The sequence below is a fragment of the Hylobates moloch genome, unplaced genomic scaffold, assembly GCF_009828535.3.
Source record: "Hylobates moloch isolate HMO894 unplaced genomic scaffold, HMol_V3 SCAFFOLD_66, whole genome shotgun sequence".
NCBI lineage: Eukaryota > Metazoa > Chordata > Mammalia > Primates > Hylobatidae > Hylobates > Hylobates moloch.
In genome coordinates this window covers 223,997-247,645 of record NW_026652341.1, presented here as the reverse complement: position 1 = coordinate 247,645, position 23,649 = coordinate 223,997, and the positions used below count along the sequence as shown (strand labels likewise).

Sequence of the window (23,649 nt, the reverse complement as noted above, 5' to 3'; positions counted from 1 at the left end):
CAAAAAGGGAGGCAGACAAGATAACCAAAGCTTGTGAGAAGCAAACTCACTGCGTTTACGGGTAAGATCAGGAACGGAGGCCCAGCTGACTTGGATGGTTGCCACTAGAACTGATCTCAGAAACGGAGTTAGTCACAGGATTCCAGGGAAACCACAAACAAGAGGTGGGAAGCAAATTAATGAGAGAGTGAAGCTCTCTGTGTCAGGCGCTTTGCACACGTTATCCCTGGTAGTCCTCAAAAGCAGCCCTAGGAGAGAGATCTGGTTTCGTCTTTTCTCTGGAAAACAAACTAAAGCTCAGGGACCTTTGGTAACAAGCTCAAGACATTAGGAGTGGTTGGGAGCAGAACCAGGCTGTAAGCTCAGGGTTGCCCTCTTCCAGCTTCCGCTCATCTCCCCACAGCTCGGGGAACCTGGGTGGGGCAGTGGGGCCATCAGGGCTGCAGGGTTGGGCCTTAGCGAGGGAAGCCTGTCAGGTCCATGGATGGCCCAGCTAGGAAGTCAGTCTTTACTCACGGTCTGAGGTTCCCTGTCTCCGGGCTCTTCTGTTTGTCACTCCCCCATACCCGCCCCACACAGCCCCCCCGGCCAGTGACTGTGGTTGTCCTAAACTTCGTCCTCTGGTTCTTCAAGGCAGTGGGATGTTCTCCACCTGAGCTTTCACCATCCACGTGGCACAGACCAGGGGCTGCCCCAAGAGCACAAGTCGTGGAAATGGGAGGTTCACCCGGCGCCTCCTCCTCCTGCAGGACCCCACCCTCGGGCAGCCCCTGCCTGCCCTCTCTCCAGTCTGCACTTAGCTGCTCTGTACATGGAGGCTAGAGTCCACAGTTATCTGTAGAGTTCTAGAGTTCGTTTGATGGACACAACATTGTAATTACCAAGAAATATATATATATATATATTTTAAAGACAGTCTTGCTCTGTCGCCCAGGCTGGAGTGCAGTAGCACGATCTCGGCTCACTGCAGCCTCCACCTCCCGGGTTCCAGCGATTCTCTTGCCTCAGCTTCCTGGGTAGCTGGGATTACAGGCACACGCAACCACACCCCGCTAATTTTTGTATTTTTAGTAGAGAAGGGATTTCACCACGTTGGCAAGGCTGGTCTCGAACTCCTCACCTCAAGTGATCTGCTTGCCTTGGCTTCCCAAAGTGCTGGGATTACAGGCGTGAGCCACTGTGCCAGGCCCAAGAACTACTCTCTTACACAAAACATTCTGAATCAAACGGACGGTTTCCAGAACGGATTCATTTTCCTTTCCCCTCTGCTAACAACCTGGTCCTAGGCTCCCTTAGGAGACGCAGTTGCTGCAGGGTTTCCCGCCTCCCGAGCAGATGAGGGCATTCACGCTTCTGCACTGCCCTCCAGTGGCTGACTGCCTGAAATGCGAATCAGATTCTCTGGGAAGCAAAGCGTTCTTCCTAGAGGTAAGGCGACTTTTCAGGGGCTTCCATTACGGAGTAACAAACTGTAGTAGACATGAGTCTCCCTAACAACGAAATAGATTACTAGATTGCAAACTATTTACATTTTTCACTTTTATTTGCAACAACAACAGAAAAACAAAAGCTCTATTTCAAAGCTCTTGAGATATTTAAAGGATCTGTGACGTAGTTATTGAGTGTAGACAGTAATTAAGTATATTAGAGAAGACTCCCATAAGCACCTGGAGAAGAAAGTGCTGAGGACAATCGTGTCAATGAGGTGAAGAACTGCCAGGTGAAATGAGACTTTATTGAGAAAGACGCCATACACTTTTGCTTTCTCTGAGTAACACCGCCATCTTGTGTCTTTTCTCCATACTTCCGATAAAACTAGGCAAACCTTTTGCTACTTTGAGCACTTCTAAATGTTTTCTAATAGAAAAACTTTGGAATGTTCTTTCAAAGCTCAAACAGGAGAAAATAAATACACATAAACTCTTCTAAAAAACTGCATTGAGGTGTAGTTTTTATTCAACAAACTGCACCTTTCTATTAGTTCAAGGAGTTTTGGCGAATGTATACACCCAGTCAACCTCAACACAGGATGTAGATTTCCATCACCTCCCAAAGCACCCTTGTGCCTATTTACAGGCAAGCTCACCCCAGCTCTTGTCCAGGCAACCACTGATCTGCTTTATGTCAGCAAAGATCCGTTCTGACTTTTAAAAATTTCATCTAAAAGGAATTATATAGCATGTACTCTTTTGTGTCTACGTAAATACTTGCTTTTTCCATTTAACATAACACTTTTGAGATCTATTCATTTTGTTAAATCTAACAGTATCTTATTCATTTTTCCTTCTCAGTACTATTCTCTTGTATGAATATACCGCAATTTATTGACTCAGTCTCCTGCTGATGGGCACCTGGGTTGCTTCCAGTTTTTGACTATTAAGATTGCTATGAGCAAATGTGTATAACAAATGTGTACAAATGCTCTCATTTCTCTTGGTAAATACCTAGAAGCAAATTACTGGTAGAGTAAGTAGATGTTTAACTATAAAAAAAAAAAAAAAACAGCCAAACTATTTCCTAGAATAGTTATACCATTTTCTTTTCTTTTCTTTTTTTGAGACAGAGTCTTGCTCTGTTGCCCAGGCTGGAGTGCAGTGGCACGATCTCACCTCACTGCAACCTCCACCTCCCGGGTTCAAGCAATTCTCCTGCCTCAGCCTCCCGAGTAGCTGGGATTGCAGGTGCCTGCCACCATGCCTGGCTAATTTTTGTATTTTTGGTAGAGACGGGGTTTCATCATGTTGGCCAGGCTCGTCTTGAACTCCTGACCTCAAGTGATCCACCTGCCTCGGCCTCCCAAAGTGCTGGGATTACAGGCGTGAGCCACCGCGCCTGGCCAGTTATACCATTTTCTATTCCCACGGCAATCAGTGAGAGCTCTGGCTGAGCCATGTCTTTGTCAATATCTGGTATGATCACCCTTTTGAACATCATTGATTCTAGTGGGTGTGTGGAGGTGACTCATGATGAGTTTAATTTGCATTTTCCTGCTAATAATGCTGAGCATCTTTGCATGTGGCTATTGGCTATTTGTATATATTCTTTGGTTAAAGTCTGTTTGATTCATTTGCTTCTCTCACTTTATAAAATTGGATTATTTATCTTCTAATTATTGAATCATAAGATTTCTTTATATATGATGCTCTATAAAAGTATCTTGTCACATATATATAGTTATTTTTTTCCCAGTTTGTGACTTGCCTTTTTATATTATTAATAGTATCCTTTGGGGAGCAAACATTTTAAATTTTGATAGTCTAATTTATCATTTTTTAAAGTTACAGATTTGTGGGCCAGGCGCAGTGGCTTACGCCTGTAATCCCAGCACTTTGGGAGGCCAAGGCGGGCGGATCATGAGGTCAGGAGATCGAGACCATCCTGGCTAACACAGTGAAACCTGTCTCTACTAAAAAAAATACAAAAAAATTAGCCGGGCATAGTAGCGGGCACCTGTAGTCCCAGCTACTCGGGAGGCTGAGGCAGGAGAATGGCGTGAACCCGAGAGGCGGAGCTTGCAGTGAGTCGAGATTGTGCCACTGCACTTCAGCCTGGGTGACAGAGCGAGACTCCGTCTCAAAAAAAAAAAAAAAAATTATAGATTTGTTACCTCAGAAATGTTTGCCTACATTGAGATCACAAAAATTTTCTCCTACATTTTTCCTAGAAGTTTTATAGTTTTACTTTTTGCATTTTCATCCATGATCTTTTTCATGTTAACTTTTGTGTATGATATGTTGGAAATACTAAAGTTTTTTTCTTTTTCCCATACAGATATATAATTGTACCAGCATCAGCTCTGTTCCTGTTCTTAGAGAAAATAAGTTCAGTCTTTTCCCATTAGGTATGATGTTAGTTGCACATTTTTAAAAGTGCCCTCTATAAGCTTGAGAGTTACTTTTTATTCCTGCTTTGATAAAAGTTTTTGTAATAAATGTGGCTAAATTTTGTCAAGTGCACTTTTTCTTCCAGTCCTAAGGGAGAAAAAAACATTTCCCCCTCCTATTAATATGAGGAGTTGCCTTGGTTTTTCAAATATTAAGACAACCTGGCACTTCTAAGAAATATTCCACCTGATTATAATATATTGTCCTTTTTATACATAGATGGATTCTATTTGTTAATATCTTGTTAAAGATTTTTGCATCTAGATTCATGAAGAATATTGGTGTAAAGTTTTCTGTAAAGTATTTGTCTAGTTTTGGTATCAGCATGATGCTGGCTTCAAAAATTGAGTTGGAAAGGGTTCTTTTTATATTCTGAGAGAGGTTATGTTATATTACAATTATTACTGCTTTTTTAAATGTTTGATAAAATTCACCAGTGAAGACATTTGGGCCTGGGAGTTTTGCTGTAAGAAGGAAATTATGAATTCAATTTCTTTAATACATATAGAACTATTCAGATTTTCTATCAACAATTTTTGTTGTACAATTTTTTCATTGCTTCTAAGTTATCAAATTTAATGGCATAAATTTGTTCGTACTGTTATTACCCATTTAGTGTTTGTAGGACTGGTAGCACTGTCTTTTCTTTCACTCCTAATATTGGAAATTTCTATTTTTTTTCTTTTTTTCTGATCAGTTTAGCAATAGATTTATCGAGATTGATTTTTCGAAGAATCCTCCTTTTAGTTGTATTGATTTATCTCTGTTGTCTGTTTCTAGGGGTAGCGAATTTTCTGTAAATAACTAATACATATTTTAGGTTTGCTGGCCATATGATTTGTAAGGCAGCACTAAACAACAATAAGTAAATGAATGAGTGGGACAATTTTCAAATACAAATATTCACAAAAACAGGTGTGAAGCCATATTTTTGCCTGAAAGTTGTGATTTGCTGACCCTTGTTTTATTAAGTCTATCTTTACTTTTTGCTTCTTTCTACTTACTTTGGTGTTAATATTCTCATTTTTTCTAGCTTTCTGATGTAGAAAGTATAATTCCTTGGTTTTGAAGAACATTCCCAATGGATATGGAATTCGAGGTTCATACTCCCCCCTCTCACTCCCCACCCCAACTAGTGGTTTAAAGAGGTGATTCTGCCCTTAATTGCTTCCCATGATATATCTGCTCTTGGTTTTATCTTTAGTCCTCTGTACATATGTGTACTTTTTAAAATTTGACTTTTTAAAATTTGGCTTTTTAAGTTTATCTTTTTCTACTGTGTCTTTTATTTAGGTTTTTTGAGCTTATTGGATATGTCAGTTTATAATTGGTCAAATTTGGAAAATTTTGTATTCATTGATGTCACGCTGGCACCTTGAAATCAGCCACAGTGGGAATATTTACATGATGAAAATTGGCCAATGCTATAGATTGAGGCTTTTTTCTCCATAAAGGTATTTGTTGAAATTTGCCAATATATTTCTGCCCACAGTTCACTAATGTTGGGCTCATTTTCAATCTCCTTTTCTCTCTGTGCTTCTACTATCATAGTTTCTATTGCTGTGTTCAAATTTACTGATCTTTTCTTCTGAAGTTCTCATTGGATGTTATACCTATAGTGGAAATTTTTCATTCTAGATATGTTTTTCAGCTCTAGAAGTTCTGTTTGGTTCTTGTTAAAACATTTTCTATTGATTTTTTCATTATGTTTAATTTTCTTTAAATCCTTGGGCTTATTTTTACAAATGATTTTTAAAGTCATTCACTTAAGTCTGTCCTCTCTGCTATTTCTGCATCTGCCTCTGTTGACTGATTTTTCTCCTGGTTACAAGTCTACATTTTTCTGCTTTCTTGCATGTTTTGTGATTTTGAGTAGATGTCAAACATAATTTTTAATTTCAAGTATGTAGCTTTAATTTTTTTCCTTCCTTTTTTTGTGTAAGTCTTTACACTATGGCTAATTTAGCCCTGTTACTAAGATGCCACCCTCCTGAGGTTTCTACTGAATGTCCCATACAGTCAAGGAGGACTCTCCACCTCACTGGTTAGAACTCATAGTCTCCCAGCCCTTGTGTCCTCTGCGAATGGTTCATCTTACAGCTCCCAGTCATTGTTAGCCCAGCCTCATGGTGCTGCATCTTACATAGGCACTATTGGTTTTCCTCAATAGACTCAATGGGAGCTCTTTGCAGATTTCTAGAGCTCTTTTTCCATTTAGCACCCTCCTCTATGCTAGTATGCCCTAGAAATTCCACCCATCTATCTTCCTGGTCACTAATAATTACCATTCTCTGCATATAATCTTTTCCCCTTACCTTGTGGCTTTGGTTTGAAAACTGCCTTTCAAGCAGAATTCTGGGGTGATAGACTCACTCTATTTTTTTACCCTCCCCTTATGAATCATAGTCTTGTATTTCCTGTTTCCCAGTGTCTGAAAGGGTTGTTTCACATATTTTGTCCAGTTTTCTCATTTTTGATATTGGGAGTACAGGTCTTGCTCCAGTTTCTCCACCATGGCTAGAACCTGAAGTCCTGGTACACTCCAGACCCAACCAATTATCTTCTCTTCCTTCATCGAGGATCTCCCAACCCCTTGGACAGAGCTGTTTTCTGTTTGTTTGTTGATTTGTTTTTGTTTTTTAACAGAGAGACAGGGCCTTGCTCTGTCACCCAGGCTAGAATCATAGTTCACCATAGCCTTGAACTCCTGGGCCCGAGAGATCCTCCCACTTCAACCTCCTCAGTAGCTAGGACACAGGAGCATGTCACCACGCCCCGCTAGGTTTTATTTTTATTTTATTTTATTTGTAGAGACAGGGTCTCACTATGTTGCCTAGGCTGGTCTCTAACTCCTGGCCTCAACTGATCCTCCTGCCTCAGCCTCCCAAAGCTCTAAGATAACCGGGATAACTGCACCACTGCGCCCGGCCTCAACAGAGCTCTTGACAGCACTGTCAGTCTTAGGTGGGAAGCTTTATGAACAATAAAAAGGGAGGAGATATGAAAATCCACTTAATCCCAGTTATAACTGAGAGAACTGGGCATTGCAGCTGGGTGGTCTTTCGTACAGTGAATCAATTATGTCCTTCATTGATACTCAATTCTTAGACTGAACTGAACTAACCTGAGGACTAGGTATTAAATTTCCCATTTCTAAAAACAGATAGAAAGTAACCATCCAGGGGCCAGTACGGGATGGCAGAAAGCACACAGATAAAATGGGGGAAAAAAATGTCTGTCCTGGGAGTTAGGAAGCTTGGTTCAAAAGCATCTATATGTATTTTCCTCACTTGCTTCCATTTCTGTCTGTAACAGTAGGCAACTGAACTCTTTACAACAATCCTGCTGGCTCCTTCATTTTTCTACTGTTTTGGTTTCTCTCCCGGCTAGCATTACCCTGTGTTTAGTGGGGTCATCTCGGTAGGCTGGAACAGCTATCCCCTTAAAGGTTAGATCACTCCCACTGCACCAATGAGCACAGGTAGGTCTGAGAGCAATTCAGGGGAAGTGAATGGCATAAAAAACAGGACATATCTAATAGCTTCTTGAAATAATAGAGACATCTCTGTGTTTTCCAGTTAAAAAGGACTTCTGAGTTAAAAGGATCACAAGATGGCAGGGCATGATATTTTAATTCCCCATCTTCTTTTTTGTTTGTTTGTTTTTGTTTTTGTTTGAGATGGAGTCTCGCTCTGTCGCCCAGGCTGGGCGTCCAGTGGCGCCATCTCGGCGCACTGCAAGCTCCGCCTCCCAGGTTCACGCCATTCTCCTGCCTCAGCCTCCCGAGTAGCTGGGACTACAGGCACCCACCACCACGCCCAGCTAATTTTTTGTATTTTTTAGTAGAGATGGGGTTTCACCATGTTAGCCAGCCCCATCTTCTTATTAAAATAGCAATGGCTGTGAAGTAAAACAGGCACCCCAGAATTCACCTCCTCCAACATCTGATGTAATCAACAATAATTATTGACAGCAGCAAAAAGAGCAAGAGCAAGAAGCCAATACGGAAACGTGTACAACTTCATGCTGCCATAATGAAATAAGAAAACAGAAAAAGAACACTCTGCCATGACTTGGCATAACTCCCTATCATGGACCCTAAGCCCCCAAAATAGAGTGAATAAAATGTTGAGAATTTCCACAAATCCTTCCTGCTTTGGAGAAATGTTGTCTGAGGGGTTGAGCTGGAAGCTCAGGCAAAGTCGAAACATAATCCAAGAGCAGAGACCTCTCCAGCGAGATGCAGAGCGCGGGCCAGAGGGACGCTAGCTGGGGCCCTGGAGGAAAAGCCTGAGACCCAGGGTTGTCCCCACTGTCACCGTGCCCTGGATAGGGCCCTGGGTCAGACTTCTGAGGAGAAAACAGAATCCATATCCTTTGCAAAGGGGCAGCTGGAACGAGGCCTAGCCATTTGTCTACATTGAAGCAAACACAAGCAAAGCACAGCTTACAGGCGAGAGTTCTATGGGGCACAGGGGACTCTGGAAATGTACCAAGGGCACTGAGAGAAGCCCGGCCACATAGCAGAGAGCGAGGCGGAAGGCAGAGCCGCTTGCTCTGAATGTGCAAGAAAAGCCATGACAAGATTCTATTCTCTTCAGTTTTGAAAGTTTTATAACATACATTTTTTTAAAGGATCTACTAAATTGAAATTATACAAATATGCCACTGAAAGATAAATACATCGAGAGGTGGCGGTCACATGCAGAAGCCAGATGAGGTGCCTGGTGAGGAGGCGGCTTGGAGACAGGAGGCCTCCATGGCCACTCTCTGCAATCAGAAAGCTCTCAGGGCACGAGCCCTGCAAAACGCTTCTCAATCAGTGAACTAACCTAAAAACAGAATGAAACAGGATAGAAGACGGTCCCACTAAAGAAAAAATCGAGAACCAAAATAACATCACAAAATAAATTTAAAATAGCAAGAAACACAGTAGTTAAAAACAGAGTTAATAAAGTGCAAAAAAAATTTAAAAAACTTGAGCTGACCAAGGTGAGTACAGAGGTGTAATTAAGGTAAGACAATTGAGAAAATATAAAAAGAACAAAGAAAGGCTAACAAAAGGGTAGTCACCTTAAACAGATACTCCAACAGATCAAACAGAAAACATATTACAAGAACACAACATTTCCCTGAAGTGAAGTAAGAATCAAGCAGTCTCAGGAAAAAATGATTTAGAATGTCACTTTTCATTGAGATTCTCTTTGTCACTGAATCTCACTTGCAGAGAAAGAATCCTTTAATCACATCAAGGGGACAAGGATGGGACAATCTGAGGTAGCATCAGATTTCCCCTCTGAAACACTGAGTGCTAGGATGTAATGGAGTATTTATCTTTCAACTAGATTATAAAGAAAAGAAAGTGATGCCCAAATTTATATGCACCCACACCACTAAAGTATACAGACAGGCATATTCAGGCACGCATAAACTCAGGAAAAACTGTGTCCTTAAGCTCCTTAAAGAAAACCACTTGACAGTAAAATGTAACTGATTAAGAAATAAGTATTAAAATGAAGTTTCAAAACTATGATCCCTTTCCCTCACGTGAGTACTCACAAAGCTCTCTTCCTAAAAGATTAGTTCTACATTGCAGCAATAGGACAGGACACTTCCTGATTTTATGTTCCTATGAGATTACTCTGTGTGTGCCCAAAAATTACACTCGCTTGTACTGTTAATATTTCTCTTAGGAAACAGGAAGGAAAAAAAGGCAATGAAAGCGTGCCTTCTATGTGGGTTTGTGAGGGCCGCCATAACAAAATACCACAGACTGGGAAGCTTGAACAACAGTGATTCATCCTCTCACAGTTCTGGAGGTGGGAGATCTGAGATCAAGATGCCAGCAAGGTTGGTTTCTTCTGAAGCCTCTCTTTTTAATTTGTGCCTCTTCTCCTGGTGTCTTCACATCACCTTCTTTCTGTGCATCTGTGTCCATAAAAACACCAGTCATGTTGGAGTGTAGCCTACACCTCTGGCCTCAGTTTTTTTTTTTTTTTTTTTTTTTTTTGTGAGATGGAGTCTCTCTCTGTCACCTAGGCTGGAGTGCAGTGGCCTGATCTCTCAGCTCACCACAACTTCCACCTCCTGGGTTCAAACAATTCTCCTGCCTCAGCCGCCCGAGTACCTGGGATTACAGGTGGTACAACCCCATGCTCATCTAATTTTTGTATTTTTAGTATAGATGAGGTTTCCCCATGTTGGCCAGGCTGGTCTTGAACTCCTGACCTCAGGTGATCCAACTGCCTTAGCCTCCCAAAGTGCTGGGATTACAGGTGTGAGCCACCATGCCCAGCCTCTCATTTTAATAACCTCTTTAAAGACCTTATCTCCAGTGGCCAAACCCTGTCTCTACAAAAAAAAAAAAAAAAAAAGAAAAAAAAAAAAGAAAAAACGTTAGCTGGGCATGGTGGCACATGTCTGTGGTCCCAGCTACTGGGGAGGCTGAGGTGGGAGGATCGCTTGAGCCCCAGGAGGTTGAGGCTGCAGTGATCTGTGTTAGCACTGCTGCAATCCAGCCTGTGTGACAGGGTGAGACCCCGTCTCAAAAACAAACAAAAACAGAAAAGACCTTATCTCCAAATACAGTCAAATTCTGAGGTCTTAGAGTTAGGCCATCAACATGTGAATTTTGGGGGCGGCACAGCTCAGTATGTAACATCCTCCATAGCTCAAATAATGTAAAAAAGTGACTGCATGCCATCATAAGTCGTAATTCATCATATAGCTCCAGGGGATGTAGTGAAGAAGCTAGAACCCCTTACCTTGTTTAAATAAGTCAACGTGTTATAACAAGGTTTGTGGTCAAACTGGACTCTGTCAATGGCTTTGTCTTGGGAAAGGCACTGGGCTTCTCAGCATCTTGACAAAAGGATTGACTGGGGCCGGCCGCGGTGGCCCACGCCTGTAATCCCAGCACTTTGGGAGGCCAAGGTGGGCGGATCGCTTGAGTTCGGGAGTTTGAGACTAGCCTGACCAACATGGAGAAACCCCGTCTCTACTAAAAATACAAAAATTAGCCGGGTGTTGTAGCGCATGCCTGTAATCCCAGCTATTTGGGAGGCTGAGGCAGGAGAATCAATTGAACCTGGGAGGCAGAGGTTGCAGTGAGCCGAGATTGTGCCATTGCACTCCAGCCTGGGCAACAAGAGCGAAATTCCATCTCAAAAAAAAAAAAAAAAAAAAAGATTGGTAGTGGAGGGAAAGAGTGCAGGAGCCTGATGGTGCTGGGCGTCGCTTCAGACAGAGCATAAAGGAAGCAGTGAGATGACTCTAGTTTCTCTCCCTCTCCTAGGATCTTATATTTTATTTCTGATTTTTACTAATAGACTTTATTTTTAGGGTAGTGTTAGCTTTTCAGAAACATTGAGTAGAAAGTAAAGAGGTACCATAACCTTTTACACATCCTTCCTGCACCGTTTTCCCTATTAATATAGTACTAGCGAACATTTGTTGCAATTGATGAACCAATATTGATACACTATTATTAACTACAGTCCACAGTTTACACTGGGGTTCACTCTGTATAGTTCTTCAGGCTTTGACAAATGCATAATGGCATGCATCCACCACTGCAGCATCACCAGAATGGTTTCACCTGCACTAAAAATTCCCTGGGCTCCACCTATTCTTCCCTCTCTCTCACCCTCCCTCAGTCCCATAAAGACCTGGCAGTCACTGATCTTTTTACTGTCTCTATAGTTTTGCCTTTTCCAGAATGTCCTAGTTGGAATCATACAGTGTGTATTTTTTCAGACTGGTTCTTTTACATAGCAGTGTGAATCTGAGGTTCCTCCCTGTCTTTTCACGGCTTGAGAGCTCATTTCCTTTTAGCATATTCCATTGTTTGGGTTTATCAGTTTGTTTATTCATTCATCTGCTAAAGGACATCCTGGTTGCCTCCAAGTCTTGGCAATTGTGAATAAAGCCACTATAAACATGTGTGTGTAAGATTTTGTGTGAGCGTAAATCTTCCTGTTGTTTAAATACCGAGGAGTGCAATTGCTGGAGAGTATGGTGGACTACATTTAGCTTTGTAAGAAACTGCCAACGTGCCTTCCGCAGTGGCTGTACCATTGGCATTCCCACCAGCAACGAAGGAGACTTCCTGTTGCTCCACATCCTTGCCAGCACTTGATGTAGTATTCTGGACTTTAGACATTCAAATAGGCTTGCAATAATATCTCATTGTTGTTTTAGTTTGCAATCTCCTGGTGACAGGTAATGGTGAGTACCTTTTCATATGATTATTTGCCATCTGTGTATCTTCTTTTATGCAATGTCTGTTCAGATCTTTTGCTTATTATTATTATTATTTTTTGAGATGGAGTCTCGCTCTGTCGCCCAGGCTGCAGTGCAGTGGCAAACGATCTCGGCTCACTGCAAGCTCCGCCTCCCGGGTTCATGCCATTCTCCTGCCTCGGCCTTCCCAGTAGCTGGGACTACAGGCACCTGCCACCACGCCCGGCTAATTTTTTGTATTTTTAGTAGAGCAGGGTTTCACCGTGTTAGCCAGGGTGGTCTGGATCTCCTGACCTTGTGATCCGCCCCGCCTCGGCCTCCCAAACTGCTGGGATTACAGGCGTGAGCCACCGCGCCCGGCCTTTTTGCTTATTTTTTAATTGGGTTGTTTTCTCCTGAAATATACTAAGAACCCTTAACACGCAGTAGCAGCACTGCACCCCGGGGAGCCTGAAACCCTGCACGACTGTGTGGAAAGAACACGGCCCTGTGCCAGATCCGCGGAGACTTACTATGTGAAACACAGCCCTGCATCAGATCCGTGGAGACTGGCCTGGGCAGAAATCAGCACGTGGCCAGCCCAGAGGGTGGCTATGTGTGTTGGAGCAGTTAGACTTCTCTAATACAGGACAGTGCAAGAGAAGAAGTCCATTAGGCAGATTCAGGAAAGGTTTTTGTTTTTGTTTTAAGAAAATGATCATGAAATAAAGGGAACAGTGAGTTTCAGGAGGAAGTAGTCAATTGAAACTTTACTGTAATTGATAACAGAGTCACTGGCAACTAATTCTGTAATATCTAAATCTTTCGAGTCAACTTTACCACTCTATTCTGGTTATTGCATTTTTAACTAAACAAAATGGAATAACTTTTTTTATAGTACTTAAAATCTTGTTTTTTCAAAAAGGGTTTGAGGAGGGAAGAAAACTTTATTTGACCTCATCACATTTAACTCTTAAAATATTCCTGTCTAAAGGACTCTTTATGTTTGTATCTAGGTCCAGTCTTTGATTTTTCCTGGGGAACTGCTGACACTTTCATAATTTCAAACACTGTGTCAGCTTCATTTTTCAAAAGACACAGCTCTTTCCACTTTGTCATAATACCTAAATGAAGTAACAAAAAACAAAAAGACAGGTGCTATGGAGTCCTTGGTTCTCCATAGATCTTCTTAAACTTTTTCTTGCTTCAGGCAGAGATTCAAGAATATAAATGGAATATTAATTCAGCTTATCTCAAATGATGTTATTAATATTTCATGTATTTTTAAATTGAGGGGCAATTTAAAATTTCTGCTATATATACATTCAATTTATACCAAAATTTTTAAAACTTGATTTGGTGATCTATATATTGACTTTTTTCCATCTTATAAACATTTTTAAACATACAGAAAAATTGAAAGAATTATTCAATGAACATCTTACACCACAACTAAGTCTACATTTAACATTTTGTTGTATTTGCATTATCACGAGTCTATTCCTCTAACCATGAACCTGCCCTTTGTAAAATCAAAGTAAGTTGTAGATACCTGTACATTTCCCTCCTAAATGCATCGACAATTGTATAATTTAACTAGAGTTCAATATTTGTTGAGGTTTTTTTTTTTTTTTGGAGGAAAAAGGCACAGATCTGCTGCTATGGATGGAATGTTTGTGTGCCTCCAAATTCATATGTGGAAGCCCAAATGTGATGGCATTTGGAGGAGGGGCTTCTGGGAGGTAATTAGGTCAGGAGGCTGAAGCCCCACGTTGGGATCAGTGTTCCTACGACAAAGAGGAGAGCTGGTCCTTTCTTTCTCTCTTCTTCCACCCCCCGCCATGTGAGAATGCAACGAGAAAGTAGCTATCTATAAACCAGGAAAAGTCTTCACAAGAACCTGACCATTATCTCTGACTTCCAGTCTCCAGAACTGTGAGAAATAAATATTTGTTGTGTAAGCTACCACTCTATGATACTGTTATAGCTGCCCACATTGACTAAGACCCCCGTGAAACCCTAAGACCTGTTAAATTACAGAGCGTTACTTTCACTTCCCAGGTCCCTCACCTGCCTTCTCAATCTGTACCCCCAGGCAAACACTGTTCTGATTTTTTGCACCATTCATTATTTTTGCTTTGTCTAAAATTTCTTGCAAATGGAACTGCACACTGTGCCTTCTTTGGCATAGGCTTGTTTCACTCACCATGTTTGTCACTCATCAATGTTGTGGCAGAGTTTTCCTTCCTTAGCTATGGAGTACTATTCTGTTGTGGGACTATATCTGTATGTTTATTCAATCTATTGATGGTACCCTGTTGCTTTTAGTTCTGTTATCAATAAAGGTACTATGAACATTCCTGTACAAGTCTTTTTGTGAATTTAGTTTCATATTATCTTCAATAAGTACCTGGAATTGGAATTGTGGAGCCATAGGTGGTGCATATATGCTTCATATTATGATAAACTACTAAACTTTTCCCAAAAGGGTTACGCCATTTTACACTCCTAGTAACCAGGAATTAGAGTTTTAGAGTTCTGGCTGAAATGTATTTTTGCACAGATTTGCTGTTATCGGCCTGTTTTTCCTTTTTTTTTTTTTTTTAGAGGTGGAGTCTTGCTCTGTTGCCCAGGCTGGAGTGCAGTCGTGTGACCTCGGCTCACTGCAACCTCCACCTCCCGGGTTCAAGCGATTCTCCTGCCTCAGCGTCCTGAGTAGCTAGGATTACAGGCCTGCGCCACCACGCCGGACTAATTTTTGTATTTTTAGTGGAGACGGAGTTTCTCCATGTTGGTCAGGCTGGTCTCAAACTCCCAAACTCAGGTGAGTAGACAATTGTAACAATACACTGTAATGAAAGTTATTTGAATGTGGCCTCTCTCAGATTACCTTCTGGTACACATCTCTTTTTGAACCAGATTTTCTTAGATAAGGGGAACCACTGTAGGTGTTACTTGATTTCCTGTGTTTTGCTGAAAACACTGTCAACTCAGACATTTGGTGGTTGGGGTGAACTTGCCAACATGTGATTTTATGTTTTTTTGGAATGAATTATTGTTTTGAAAATTGTTTATTGAGCAGGTACTGTGTTTAGCACTTTACTAGGTGCTATACTATACCCACTTGGAGCTTATGGTGTAGTAAGGGGATATACAGTGTAGGGAGACAGACCGAGGAGTAAATATATACATGTTAATACAAATGCTATGCAGCAAATGAAGAGGATATTGTGAAAAAGGAAAATAGAGAATGAGATAGACAGGATTGCCTTAGATGGTCGCTACAGGCCTCTAAGGAGATGACGCATGGGCTGAAGTCCTAGGGATGAAGAACTAGTCAAACGCAACTCAGTCTGTTCAGAATTTAAAAGTGACTCTTAAAGCTAAGGCAAGGTATGTGTAGTGTGTATGGACCACCTACAGTCAGATATATGGAGGTGTGTGATCTCTAACCCTGACCCACTGAATCAGTATCTGGAGGTTCTGGGGTTACAAATTTCATTTACTAAAAAACTTAACAGGAGATTTCAGTTACTGAATAAGTTTAAGAAGCACTGAGAGTTCTAACACCTCTTAATGTTCTAACAGCTATTCCTGAGTTATATTGTTCCTCAGATCCCGTTATGCTCCACTGCTAAAAGGAAATATGGCCGGGCGCGGTGGCTCACGTCTGTAATCCCAGCACTTTGGGAGGCCGAGACGGGTGGATCGCGAGGTCAGGAGTTCAAGACCACCCCGGCCAATACGGTGAAACCCCATCTCTACTGACGGTTTCAGCCATCCGGCGGGGGGGGGGGGGTCCTGGAATGCATCCTTGTGGGTAAGTGGGGAGCTGTGTGTACATTATGACCACTCCCGTAACCAAACCTAGCGTTTGACAAAGGATGGCCTCAATTACAGCGGCATTCATTACCGTGAATGACAGCCAAAGCCAAAGTTTGGGGTGGGGATACTAGTTTGAATTAGGCCATAACATTGTATTGCTCATAAGCTTCATTTCGACCAACATTATATACATACAAAAAGTATGTACCGTAAGGGGCCGGGCGCGGTGGCTAACGCCTGTAATCCCAGCACTTTGGGAGGCCGAGGCGGGTGGATCACGAGGTCAGGAGATCGAGATCATCCTGGCTAACACGGTGAATCCCCGTCTCTACTAAAAATACAAAAAATTAGCCGGGCGTGGTAGCAGGCGCCTGTAGTCCCAGCTACTTGGGAGGCTGAGACAGGAGAATGGCGTGAACCCGGGAGGCGGAGCTTGCAGTGAGCCGAGATTGCGCCACTGCACTCCAGCCTGGGCGACAGAGCGAGACTCCGTCTCAAAAAAAAAAAAAAATATGTGTACCGTAAGGACACATCAAGCTGGACCGTAGGAAAAAAAAAAACACAACTTAGGATTTACCTAGTCAGCCGCTAATAGAGAGCAAGCACCGCGCAAGGCCGCTGGGGCTCGTGCTGTGGACGCGAGTGGGTTAAGGTCGGGCTGGTGGAGTAACCCGGGACCCAGGATAACCCGGGAAAAAACGGCTGACGCTAGACTCACACTGCTGATGAAAGCCAACGCCCCAGCAGCGAGCACCGCAATGCAGCTCTTCCAGGAAGCGTGGCCGCGACGCACTTCACGCTGCGCTTGCGCACTGAGGGTTCGCGTAAGGAACCAATAGGACGGAGGAGTGGGCGGGCTGTTGGCAGAAACCCGGATTCCGGTTCCGGTGGGCCTCTTGAGCCCGCTCCAGTGCTACGTGTCCTTGGCATTTTAGGTGTCGGTTGGGCAGGTGAGTTTCTTCCCGCCGGTGGGTACGGGCGAACGGGGCGGCCACGCCTTTGCGACTCGCGGGGGCAGGGGGCGTGGGCGAGCCGGCGTGTCTCCCCGGGCGGCCGTCGCGGGGCGGGGGTGAGTGGTCCCCTGGCTCAGGTCTGGGGCCGGGGTCTGGCCGCCGACATCCCACCAACTCGGCCTCTGGCGGAAAGCAGACCCTGGGCCGCGGGCTCGCGGCGAGCTGGGTAACCAGCCCGCGGGGCTCCAGGGCTTAGCGTCCTGCCCCGGCATCTTCTGTGCTGCAGCCAAAGATGATGTCCTGCTGCCCCGTCCCTTCGGGCTTGGCTTTGTGTGCGGGTGTGGAGTCCTGTCTGGGAAGAGCTGTACTCAGCTCTGGCCCTGCCGCCGCTCCCGTGGTTTAAAGTGAGAGCATTGGTCTACAGTCTAGTTCGAGAGATCGTAGTTGGTTTTTGGATCTCTGCCCCTGACATTGAGTGCGGTATTGTGTGTAGCGTGCGTTTTTCTGGGTGAAGAATTCTTAACTTCCTTCGTGACAACTATGATTACAAAAAGTTTAAGCCCTTTGGATTTCAAGAGCAAAGTTAAGTGAAATAATGAGAAAACAGACATTACTGTGTTTTTGCCCCCAGAACGTTGCAGAATTCCTGGTGTTTCATTGACATTATTTCATTTCGTTGTCCACACCCTACACTAAGTGAGGAAACTGGGGCTTACAGAGGTTTACATTCCATAGCCAGTGATTTGAACTACCACCTGGCCACTGTTCTGAGTACTGGAAATGGAGGAAAATACAAGTAACACCCTGGTCTCTTTACTTACTATAGCAGTGGCTCTCAAAGCTAAGATCCGGTAACATTTCTATTGGGTAATAGATTCCTCAAAAGAACCTATATGGTAAAATATATAGCCCTGTATCCTTAAAAGATGTGTTCAAATCGAAAAGTTTGGAATTTAGCTAGTAGCTTCTCAGAATTTGCGTCTTCCTTTAGCCATTCTTTATACTTTAGAAAAGTATGTTGTATTGGCACGTTTTAGAAAAATCAGGGTTGAAATTCACGTTTGCCTCCATTCTAGGCTCTTACAGCACCATAGTTGGCATTCACTGTACAAGACCCTGGCTTCTGCGTAGTTTAATATAAAACATGGAAAGTAATTGTTGGATCTCAACATTGATGGTTCCTTAGGAGCGGTGGGGGGACTGTAGAATGAGAAATGGATGGGACTGCAGAGTGTCAAAAGGAATGGATGTGTTATCAATTGCTTAACCTTTTTTAACCTTTTAATAGAGATAGGCTTTTTATATTGTGTGTGCTTTTCTTTGTCAGTGAAGATATCATGAGTAAGATCTGTGCTTTTCTTATTGCCTGTGATAATTAACTGAAATTTACAAAAATAGTATCAATTTAGGCTTTGGAGTTTGTTTTTTGTTTTATTTTAGGAGGTGGAATTGACCCATGTTAGACGTGAATTCAATGGCTGGTGTCATTTACATCTTTATATAAATGAGCAAGTGCTTATTGTATGATAACCAATACCAGTGAGTATCTTTGTTTTAAACAGGCAGTCATGGATCAGGTAATGCAGTTTGTTGAGCCAAGTCGGCAGTTTGTAAAGGACTCCATTCGGCTGGTTAAAAGATGCACTAAACCTGATAGAAAAGGTAATTGCTTGACTATGAGAGAAAAAATTAAATCTTTGCATTTTCTAAGCCTTTTGTTTGATTAACATCTTGATTAATAGCCATTGCATTACTTTCATCAACATTTTTATTGATTGATCCTGCGCGACGGCTTTTTAACATTGTCACTTCCTAAATTTTTTACTCTCGTCTAAATTTTTATTTTATGTATTTTCAAATGGTGTAAGATTATTTATTACAGCCTTATGTTCCATGTAACATTTTAGTTAGTAATATTTTATGACTTTTAACATATTTTCTCTTTGGAAAAGCTTTGAAGTCTCCCTACTCACTTCACACCCTAATGAACAAAACCTTAACATGAAACCAACAATATAGTTTTTGCCAAACTAGAAAGTTAATTTTGTTACTTATTATGATTCATGTGTTAAATTTGACTATTTTTATTCATTCATAGAGTTAGGAGCTGGTAATATAATAGAGAATATAACATGTATGTAATGTAGTATATAATAAAGAGAATAGTCCTTGGTGTCATGGAGCTTAGACTATCAAGGAAGACTGTCATAAACAAATTATTGCAATTATATTTTTTAATTACTGCTGTGGTAAGTATTATGGAAGATAACTAGAAGGAAGTTTGACAGCACGTAATAGGAGGACTAACCAAGTCAGGAGATCAGGGAAAGCTTCTCTTAGGAAGTAACATAAAATGACAACATTAGCAGTGTAATGTTTTATAAAATTGTGCTCAACTCAGACAGAGTCTCACTCTGTTGCCCAGGCTGGAGTGCAGTGACGCGAACTCGGCTCACTGCAACCTCTGCCTCCTGGGTTCAAGCAATTCTGCCTCAGCCTCCTGAGTAGCTGGGATTACAGGTGTGTGCCACCACGCCTGCCTAATTTTTGTATTTTTAGTGGAGCCAGGGTTTCACCATGTTGGCCAGGCTGGTCTTAAACTGACCTCAGGTGATCTGCCTACCTCGGCCTCCCAAAGTGCTGAGATAACGGGCACAAACCACTGTGCCCAGCCCAATTTGATTTTTCAAGCCTTATTTTTGGCTTCATCATAATAGCAAAGGCACTGGACCCATCGTTTATAAGGTACCCCAAAAAAGGTATGTTTCTGCCTGTATAATTGATATGTTGTAGTAAAAATTACAATGTTACATTTTAAAACTTAAGAAAAATAATGTATATTTCTTTCATCCATGACCTTTTTTTTGGTATTTTCTGATCATTTGCTAAGAAGAAAAAATATTTTTAGTACTTGTTGATGAACTCACTAACACAGATATGCACTGTTATTTGTTTCCTTAAATATCAACAAAACGTGGAAATTTTAAAACCTGTCAAACAACTTGTTTACTGCTAATAGTCTCACCTTTTTATTTTTAAGTTATATATCTATTAACAGGACAAATGTATACTAGTTAAGTTCATTTATGTTGCTGATAGCTTTTTTCGCATACTTTCAGTGACAGTGCAAAAAATATGTGAATTTCGTGTTTTTAAATGCAGAATTCCAGAAGATTGCCATGGCAACAGCAATAGGATTTGCTATAATGGGATTCATTGGCTTCTTTGTGAAATTGATCCATATTCCTATTAATAACATCATTGTGTAAGTAAACTTTATGAAATAGACTAGGATTGAATGAAACTTGAAACCACTTGAGATGACAGCCTGCTATTTCGTTAATACAGAGATGCATCTCTTGACTTTTTAGTGCTGTTGGAGTCTACTGATATTTATGAGTACCTGATAATTGAGTGCTTTTAGATCGTACATGATCTTTCCAGAAATTCTCTGTGCTAGGCACTATTTTCTTTAATAAATAAAATTTTACAGAGTCAAAAAAAGTATGAAAGACACTCATATGTCACAAAGCCAGCATTGAAACCTAAGTCCTCTTTGTGCTGTTATCTTGTTAATTTCTAAGGTGCAGAGGAAATGCTTCCCGTCCAAAAATCACTACTGTGATAGAATTCTAACTCTGGACCAGATTGCATAGGTCCAAAACCTTTTTCTTGTTATGCAGTAGCTGTCCTAGCGTCAGGCAATTTGTCTAACCTCTCTGTGCCCAGTTTATTCAGTGGGGATAATAGTTCTTACTTGGATTATGACTTTAAGTCATGTAAGGCCCCAGAAACAATTTGGGTAAGAATACAAGTGAAAGTTGTTACTGTAATGAGCCATTGATACTGATAGGAGAATATCATAACTTTTAAGTATATTAGGAGGCAAAAAAGGCTGAGAAACACTGGGATCACTTTATTCGTTTCCAAATAATTTTGCCTTTTAAATTCATTACAAGTCATTGGGACACCTTGTGGCATTGAGCAATTAGAGCAATTAGGTAATTCAGTTTAGGGTAAGGACTTAGTATGAGTTTCAGTACTTACTTTGTGATTTTGTATGCATTTAATCTCAGCCTCATCCACTGTTTGGAGGTAATAAAATCTATTATTACCTGATAATAATGTCAGGTATATCAGTGCTTGTATCCATTAAAAGCACTGAGTAAGTGTTAGTTGAATTAAGTGAACAACTTCAGGTTCTTTGCCTTTTCTGATGGTGATGGTGGCAATAATAATTAACATTCATTGAGAACTTTCCATATGCTATTGAAATCTATCTAATATCACTCAGTAATATCAGTTGATTTTATGCAGTGGTGAAGTTTGAAGCAATGATTTAAAAAATTTCTAAACTATAAATCTCCTAAATACTAGGTATTTTATCCCAGGTACTGGTACAGGTTGCCTTTTAAATGACAAGTAACAATGCATATTGTCAGAGGGATTTCTTAAGTAGGTTACCATAGTTATTAAGGCAGAAGTGCCACAAAGTGATATTCAAGATCATCAATAGTTAGAACTAGATGGGCCCAAGTCACTGATATCTCCTTTGTCAGTTCAGAAATCCCTTTTATTTTACCAATGAGAAATGCCAACCGTAGAACTGTGGAATCATGGGGAGAATACTGAAGTAGAATGAGGAAATCAGTAAAAAGAAGTGGCAGAGTCTCTGTCAAGTCTCTTCTTTTTCATACTCAGTGCCTCTGCTCTTCTTGCTTCCCATTCTGTCACGAGACAGATTTATTGATAGGAAGTGTTTCTTGAAAATGATAACAAAATTAAGTCTCCTGTGATAATCACCCTTCATTGTTCTTAGTTGTACCTTTCAGAAGAACATGTAAGCCCACCTTTTCCAATCTTTTGGTGTACAAGCACCTTTCAGATTTTTCCCTGGCCTTCGCTTAACCTATATTTTTGTCCCTTTTGCCAGACATCACTGTCTGCCTTGGGTCGTACTCAGGTCCGTCTTTCACATTAGATTATGAGTTGTGAGGCAGGCCTGCCTTGTTATTTATATTGTATGTCTCTCCTATAGAGTCTAGCCCAGGGCCCTCTTGTATCCGTTAAAAGCACTGAATAAGTGTTGAATTAAGTGAACAACTTCAGGTTCTTGCCTTTTCTAATGGTGATGTTGGCAATAATAATAGTTAACATTCATTGAGAACTTTCCATGACTTTGTGTGTCAACTTATTTAATCTTCATGAGGAAACAGGCATGGGGAGGCTAAGTAATCTACTCGGATTGCATGGCTAGTGATAGAGCAACACGGGAAACCTTTCAGAAGCTAGTTACTTAGAAAACTTTTCTTCTAGTTAAAAAAAATGATTTCAATGTTTAAGAAGTTAAAAAATCTATCTTTAGATATTTTTTACCTTAGCGTGAAGGCCAATTAAAACATTTTGTGAGAGACACTACAGGAAACTTACTCTTTTGTCATGTTATGCCAGGACAGCTGTAAAACTGAAAGGAATCTTGCTTTCCCTGCTTGAAAGAGGATAAATCATTGTTTAAATCATTTTGAGATGGTAGCAAGGGAAATACTCATTGGGTTGAATTACCAGTTTTTTCTTATGATTTTTTCTTCTTTTTCTTTATAATTATAGCAATCAAAATTAATATTCACGGTATTAGAATTTAAAATAGGCACTTGCTGGCTTTTTAGTTATAGCAATACTATTTAATAGCATAAGCATTTAAAATGCTAAACATTAAAGTATATGCTCAGGGGTATTTTATATAATAATTTTCTCTTTTTTTTTTGAGATGGAGTCTTGCTCTGTTTCCCAGGCTGGAGTGCAGTGGCGCAATCTTAGCTTATTGCAGCCTCTGCCTCCCAGGTTCAAGTAATTCTCCTGCCTCAGCCTCCTGAGTAGTTGGGAATACAGGTGCACCCCACCATGCCTGGCTAATTTTTTTTGTATTTTTAGTAGAGACAGGGTTTCACCATGTTGGCCAGGCTGGTCTCGAACTCCTGACCTCAGGTGATCTGTCTCAGCCTCCCAGAGTGCTGAGATTACAGGTTGAGAGTCACCGCGCCTGGCCTATTTTATATACTTTTCTTCTGGTAATGGAGTTATTTTGCTTTAACATTACTAAAATGTATATCTGACTATGCAGTTTTAATGTTTATGCTTTTAAAACTCAGAAGTTCTTCTGCAGAAAAGGTGATTTTTGTTTTCATCATGACTAACCCAGATTTTGGAATGATTATGGTAAGATGCAGTGCTTGAGTACCTTATGCTCATCTGCAGTCTATTTTCTGCTGGTGTGTTCCACTGGTATGTCGACGTTATCAAATTGAAAAGCTTCTCAACTAACCATCCTGTCATGTAATTGATATTTTTTGTTGCATTCAGAAGGGCGTTATGCTGGACTGTTCCAAAATGGCATTTCCTGAATGAGCGTTGTGAGTTTACACATAGACCTCTTCCAATAGCCACATCATCTTTTCAGGTCCAGGATTTAAAGTTCATTGTGCCATTCTTTTATGCCATCTTTAGATAAAGTTAGGTGGGATTCAAATAACTGGTCTTGAGCCGTTAAAGTTATAGCATATTGCATTTCAAATAATAATTATTAAAATCTTATCTATGCTCAGAAGTAATAATTTTTCTTTCTTTTACAGTGGTGGCTGAATACATTTTGGAAGAGAGTTTTTCATCTTAGAGATTGGTGAACAAGTATGAGGCTGTGAGAAGCTCACAGAATAAAAATTTGCCTCTATGTTTTGTGGGGTTTTTTTACTTTCAAGATGTTTTCTATT

General features: G+C 41.1%; 1 protein-coding gene and 1 long non-coding RNA gene across 2 annotated transcripts in view; one reads left to right on the top strand and one right to left on the bottom strand.

Annotated features, from left to right (window-relative positions):
- The window catches only part of LOC131382572 (uncharacterized), a 37,886-nt gene extending 21,239 nt beyond the window's left edge, over positions 1-16,647 (bottom strand). The window contains exons 1-2 of the long non-coding RNA XR_009212142.1: positions 16,507-16,647; positions 9,694-9,812 (exon numbers count right to left, since the gene is read on the bottom strand). This is a non-coding gene — a long non-coding RNA (uncharacterized LOC131382572). The remainder of the gene's footprint in view (positions 1-9,693; positions 9,813-16,506) is intronic.
- Positions 16,648-16,749: 102 nt separating this feature from the next.
- Positions 16,750-23,609, top strand: LOC116463806 (protein transport protein Sec61 subunit gamma). The gene is made up of 4 exons (XM_032147073.2): positions 16,750-16,879; positions 18,445-18,544; positions 20,045-20,147; positions 23,512-23,609. Exons 2-4 carry the CDS (start codon positions 18,451-18,453, stop codon positions 23,519-23,521), a joined length of 207 nt encoding a protein of 68 aa, XP_032002964.1. The 5' UTR covers positions 16,750-16,879; positions 18,445-18,450; the 3' UTR covers positions 23,522-23,609.
- The last annotated feature ends 40 nt before the right edge of the window (positions 23,610-23,649 follow it).